The sequence below is a fragment of the Calypte anna genome, chromosome 5 (genome assembly GCF_003957555.1).
Source record: "Calypte anna isolate BGI_N300 chromosome 5, bCalAnn1_v1.p, whole genome shotgun sequence".
Classification (NCBI taxonomy): Eukaryota; Metazoa; Chordata; class Aves; order Apodiformes; family Trochilidae; genus Calypte; species Calypte anna.
The window spans coordinates 4,463,088-4,469,895 of record NC_044250.1 but is presented as its reverse complement, the minus strand read 5'-3'; the positions used below and the strand labels follow the sequence as shown (position 1 = coordinate 4,469,895).

The 6,808-nt window shown below is 42.1% G+C and overlaps 1 protein-coding gene across 1 annotated transcript; it reads left to right on the top strand.

The window, feature by feature from the left end:
• The first annotated feature begins 216 nt into the window (after window positions 1-216).
• On the top strand, window positions 217-1,326 carry FANCF (FA complementation group F). The gene has a single exon (XM_008504863.2). The coding sequence runs from the start codon at window positions 217-219 to the stop codon at window positions 1,324-1,326; it is 1,110 nt and encodes a 369-aa protein (XP_008503085.1).
• Window positions 1,327-6,808: the final 5,482 nt, after the last annotated feature.

Sequence of the window (6,808 nt, the reverse complement as noted above, 5' to 3'; positions counted from 1 at the left end):
CCCCTCAAACCCTTTTTGAGAGGATGAGACACAAATGGGTGACATTGGGGACCGTGTGAAGGCTCCTTTAAGAGAAGGACACTCCTCATCTGATTGACAGCTGATCCAGCCAATAGTGTTACAGATCTCCTCCCTCCCAGCTTCGGATTGGTTACGATTGGGGCGGGAGGCGGGACTTCTGCTCAAACCGGTGGCGCCAAGGCCGGCCTGGCCGCCATGGAGTCTTTGCTGGAGCATGTGGAGCAGCTGCCCGACCTCCTGGCTGTCTCCCGCTCCCCGCTGGTGCGGGACTGGGACCCCCTGACCCTGGACAGGGCTTTAGAGTGGGCTCGGTATTTCCAGCATCTCCATGACCGCTTCCACACCCGGCCTCGGCTCCGTGAGGCCTTGGCGCGGCGGTTACGGCGGGGTCAGCCGAGTCCTCTGCTCGGTTTTCCTCACCTGGGACGCTGCCCGCAGCTGCTGGGCCTGGCGCTGCTGGAGAACCGCGCTCTGCCTCCCGCCGCATGCCGCCGCCTGATCCGCAGCCTGCTGCAGCTTCCCGGTTCGGAGGTCGCCTCTCAGCCCCTAGGCCTGGAGCTCCTCGCCCGCCGGAAAGCCGCCTCCCGCCTCCTGGCTCTGCCCTCCGGCCGGACGCGGCCTCCCGAGGGGCTGGAGCCGCAGGTGCAAGCGGAGGCGCAGCTGCTGCTGAGCCGGCTGCGAGAGGAGGAGCAGGAGGCCGATCCGGCACGGGGAACAGGGGGAAGGCTGCATTGGCTGTCCGGTGTCCTGGAGCTGCTCCCCCAGCCCCGGGCCTTCGAGGTGGTGGCGGCGGCATTGCTGCTGCTGAGGCAGGCGAGTGGCGCTGAGCAGGCCGGAGGCAGAGGTCGGTGTGGGGACAGCCTCGATGGAGAGGAGGCGAGTGGAACAGGAGACGAATATGTCGCCGAGCACTTGCTGTCCTGGCTGCTGGGGAAGCCGGACCGATTTTCTGCCTTCTGCCTTTTCCTCCCAGGCTCCGTTCTTGCCTCCCTTGCTGGTCACTATTCCCATTTAAGCAAACCTTATTTAGACCTCTTAACCGACTGGGGAAGCCACTTGCTCTATGACCCTTTGCAGGGACGGTGGGTTAAAAGTTGTCTTGACAAAGGTGAATTGTCCTGGGAGGAGTTGAGAGAGCGCTTTAGTTGCCTCTGTCAGGGATCTTCACTACTCAGGGGACAGACTCAAGCTGCTCTGAAACTCCTGAAGGCACGGGATGGAGACTTTAAAGTCTGTGGCCTAAGTGTGTGGACTGACTTATTGATGGAAGTGGAGAAATACCTGAGGAAAGAAGCAGAGCGCTGATGAGAGAACACAAAAGCAGCATAAAAACTTCTGAAATCCAGCAAATCTGCTTAACTATTTCATGTAAAAAGGCAAGAAAACCACACCTCACTTTGGGTTGACTGCACTGTTTCTGACTACATGTGAAGCCTCTCAGGGAAGAGCTTTCTTGTAATTGCACTCTGGATTCTGGTCACTGTGGGAAGTGTCTTTTCAGTACTCTTTGCCCACCTAATAAAATGAAGAAAATACTTTGTTTCAAATGTGGAATAAGTAATTTTCTCTTTAGAAAATATTGCAGTTCAGATGTGATCATGGTAGTCTTAATTGGTCTTATGTGTGGAGTACCTGTAAGAGTTCCTGTATGTTCTTACAGATTCAAGATTAGCTGAGTTAGCTCTCTGTTCTGTAGCTGAAATCCCTTTAGGAAGGGTTAGAAGGTGTTTAGCTTCTGCTTATAAGCTTAAAAAGGCAAACAAGGTCTTTAAAAGTAGAAACTGGACTGAAGCTGTTTTGAGTAGCAGTCTGTATTAAGGTGTAAAATTCTGTATACAACAACTTGTGTATCAAAAAACTAGGATAGGAAGGATCTCTTCATCTTGAAATGGAAATAACACAGGTACAAGTATTGTTTAGCTGGGGAAATAATGCCTGTTCTAACTTGTATGGAAATAATTACAGATATAAGTTCTTGTTCAAACTCTTATCAAGCTAAAGTGATAAGCATAGCACACTTTATATAGTTAGAAAGACACACTGCTAGTATTTTATCTAAAATGTTCTAAAAGCTACAGCTGGGGCAGTGACCTTGCTCCTTCTCTAAAAGTGTTGTCCCCCCTTCTGTCAGTGGATCTCAGGATTGAGTCAGTGTTTCTTTGGTATGGAAAGGAATATGAACACTGTCTCTGAGTGTTCAAAACAGAAGTATAAAGCATGAAGCTTGAACTCAGGCTGTCTAGTCACAGTTCCCTGTATTATGTAGTTTTGGCACTGGGTATGGAAAGTTCACTTGAGCTTGCTCTTAACGCTTTTAACAGGCGTAAGGTTTTTGTCTGTTGGAATACTTAGTGCTATCAGAGGTTCCTGATGAATGATATACCCAAAGATATTAGACCAAGTAGTTCACTTCATCACAGGTATGTGTTAAGGGTGGATATCAAATGTTGCAGTAATGTTACAACTCTAGTAAGAAAAAAAAACCCAAACAAACCAAACAACTCCAACCAACCCTAATTAGTGCTCCTTGTGCATGGAGATCTAGAGGGAAAAAGGTTAGCTGCTTCTGGCATTCCTCCCCTAGTGAGGGATAATTGACCTCAAGTATTTAAAAATTAACTGTTTCCAGGTCTCTGAAGCTCTGACAAATTTCAGTGAGAGTTATGTTTTGATTTGGCTTGTCAAGGTAGATACCTTTCCTTATTTCCTCAGCTTGGTGACCATGAGTGAAGTCTCTTAGTAGCTTTTAACAATTTCTACGACAAATCTGGTACTTGTATGGAATTTGTACTTGTACTATTTCAAGTTTTATTTTTTGGTGAACTTAAGTTTTCTCTTATTTAGTTCATTAATATTGGTCTTCTCTCCAAGTAATTTACTAGCTTAAGTGCAACTGCAGAATCTTCTACTGCAGTAGCTGGGAAGTAACAGGCACTTCAGTAGAACTTTAGAAATTAAGGAAATAGGGGGGGAAAGGTAAGAGATAGACCATAAATGCTTGATTTCCAATTGTCTTCCTCATAGGAGACCTGAACAGCAAACTGAATTTTAGCCTCAGTGAGGCAGAAGCACCTGGTTATAACAATTTAGCAAAAATATACCAATCTATCCCAAATACATTATAAAGAGGTGCCAGATCCGTGATTACTGAGTTCCAAAACCCATAGGGCATTTATTGAAATACCTGCACCATTCCACATCCACTGTTATTCCAGCATACTCATCAAGTTTGCCAGGCAGGTCTGCAAATATTCTTTTGGAACTCCATTTGTAATAAAAGTGTAAACAAGAAAGGGAAAAGTGTGCTGTCTGTAACCTTCTGCCTCTGAGTTTGCAGCTTGTATTTCCATGGTGTTTGCTGTCCAGCACTTTGCAAACCTGACCTAAACAATCTCAATTGTCATGGGAAATCAGATACTTGAAATGACAGGCTACAGGCTAGTCTCATGCCCCTTTCTGTCCCTTTTTATTAATAAAGTAACATCTCTGCTATATTAAAATGGTGACTGAAGAAACTTATATTCTTGTTTCAGAACACTGGTAAGTATTGGGACATCTTTTACATACTGAATCAGGAACTTTTTGCTTCCTCAATAAACAGCTAAGGTGGATACTTTTTGTTACCACTGCTTATTAATTTTTTTTTAAAGTAGTAATTAGAGAACATTTTACCTTTTGTAAACAGTGCTGTAACTGCACAAGTAACATACCAGCAAGTTTCTGGGTACTTAGTTGCTTTTTTACTGGTGAGGAATCTGTTACATTGTAATAACCCTACCAAGGAAAATCTAGAGGAAAACAAATTACATGTTTTTCTAGCAAGTTGCAGTATTATCTGTAGTGCTTGACTATGGCCAAATGGTGTGGAATAAAGTGTTCATTTAGGAAAAAATAAGCATATTTGCACCATCCAGATGAAATGTCAAGTCTAACAATGTATTTATACAAACTGTCTTGCACACAAGGTCTCTTTCCCCCCAACCCAATAATGATTCTGTTACCATGAGGAGTGATTTTTTCGTTGTGCATAGGATATTTTTAGCCTATGGAGAGGGACTAATATTTTGATCATGGAAATAGTATTTTCAAGTAGTGTTTAACTAGAAAGCTAAGTTAAAATATTGAAAGAATTCATATACCAGCATCACTTCAATTACTTGTGTGCCAATACCTTAGAGTTACTGACATTACTTTCCAGATGTAATTATATCATAAGCTTTTCATTGTGTTAGTTTTTTGGCAGCTAAGAGATCTATGTCCCTAGACCTTCATTTGGAGTGGCTGGCATTTTACTTACAGTCAGTGTTTTGAATCATCTCAGGTACCACAGAGGGTGGCAGCAGAGCCTCTCTGCACAGATGAGCCTGGACTTATGATTCAGGGAGAAGCCAATCAAGCTTGTGGGCCATTTCTGGAGGTAGAAGAGATACAAGGAGTAATCACCCACTGTTGTGCTACCCACTCAGAAGTTTCCAATTGAAAAATCCCATTGAGAGTGTTTTGTCCTTGCAATTCTGATTTTACCAGCTCTTTAATTTAATGTAGGATCAGGTAATGTTATAAACTGTATCCCCCAACTGGCTGTCCACAGACCTGTTTTATTAATAATATTAGGTATTTGGCTCTTAAATTCCTTTTCTATTACTTGATAAATTCCTGTAGTATTGTGTGATCAATTTACTGTAATCCTTAACTAGAACATTTTACCAGAAATGATAGCAGTGTGGGTTGAACAGAGAATATATCAATCAAATTCTGGGTTTAGTCTTGAAATGCACCTTCTTATTATATTTCTTCCTCTGGGAAGAAAGTCCAGGACCAATGCTCAGACATGGGCTATTCATAGTGTGTAGCTCACAAAGGCTAATCCCAGCATCTGATAAAGAATTAAGGAAGTTTTTGGCAGTTGTCATGAGTTGTAAATCCTACCCCAAAGACTCAGTTTGAATGTTTTCCTAAGGATTGTTTCCAGGAATGAAATGCTATGGACTGCTTTTACCTGTCCATTTCTATCTCTGTTCCTTTGCTGTCATGTTGAATTTTATGACTATTTGAAAAGGAAAATCATAACTCTGGTCTTGAGTTTTTCTGTATAGTGCTTCTCTCAACATAAAGTTAGCAATTTGTGTGCTTTCTGTTGTATATGATAACAATTACACCCTTAGAAATAAACCAGCAATACAACTCTAGCTGTTATATTGACAGTTAAATGCATAAAGACATACTTGATTTTAATGCTGAAGAACTGGGAAAAATTGTGAGGTTTAATTTGTTTTACTCTCCTAGGAGGAGATAATGAATCCTCTTGAAATAACAGCAGGCTGAAATGTAAATGCAACCTCTACTTCTTGTATTTATAGACAGTGAAGCCATTAATATTTTCTTATTAATGTAAATGAGGTAGGTAAGAAGAATTGATTTCTTCTAGGAATTAATTGGACATGATCAATCCCTGAAACAAGTGTGACAACAGGGTCATTCATCAGCTCCTTAATGTTGCAATAGCCTAAGCTTGCCCTTTCAGCTAGGGAAAGATGCCATGCCCTGGGGAAAAGGCTTTAAAATCGTTATGCTATTGACAAAAAACTGTGCTGTTGCCTCTTGTGGCCTCATCATTCTTAATGTTGAGGTGGAACTTGCTGAGGTGAGGTTGTTTTACAATTTTCCTTGTAAATGGTATCTCTTTTCAAGCTTAAATTTCTTTTACACAGTAAACATACAAGGTGTAAAGAAGGTTAAATTTAACTCCAGTAAGAGTTGTGTCAGATGCCTGGTTTGGATCAAACTTTTGCAAAAAACCATGAAGTCCTCTTCCCATCTACAGAATATGGTATTTGTGTCCTACCAAAGCAGTGCTGACACTGCCAGTCCAAGGCTGTTGTTGGCAATATGAAATAAATTGCAAAGGATTAACAGGAACAATTTACAGAAGGTGCATTATCCAAATGTAGACACGTGCACTCTCCAGTGGGCATCTGGTTGGATCTGGAATTACTACAGAACTTCAGGTATTGGTGAGCATGCACGAGGCCCCAGTTAGAACAGGAAAACCCTGGACCCTGGGCACTGCCCTGACAAATTGCTCCCAGTGGTATCTAAGCTATTCCACTGTTGTCATTATAGCCTCTAGCAAAGTCAGGGTATTTGAAGAGTATGGTGTCTGCAACCTATTAAAGATATTATATCCCTATTTATAGTCCAGTTCCAACAGAAGAAGGTTTGCTATAGAAATTTAGGAATATGAAGCTTTTAAAGGCAGTTGTGTTTAGTTTAGGGGGCAGGTATTTAGGAAAAAAGCAATTAAAGCCACCTTGCCCATTAACCTTTCAGTTCCTCATAATGCACTTTAAGCACAAGAAAGTGATTGCGTTTTGATTTGTAATGCTTCAGTGAACTGGACCTCAGCTCTCTGTATGTGTGCATTGTGTTACAGCTCAGTCTTTAAACACTTGCATGTGGTTTTGTTCTACCATGATTTAGCTGACTGATGATCTTCTAAACTCTCTGAGCTCATAAAATCCAATTGCCTTTTGCTGTGTGCTTTGTTCAGTCCTTTTTACATTTTCTTTGCAAAGGAATAATACCAGAAATACGTGGCATAGCTGCATCACCAGGGTTATTGTTAGTTTGCAGCTTTTGAGAAGACCCAACAAATTATAAGTGATTTATAGGATACATCTAGAATGCTCTATAAATTCAAAGACATGGCAGTATGGGGGTTATGTCTCTATCACTGTACAAATCAGCAAATTATTACTCCCCTTAAAAGAAATCTGAGATGTGGAAA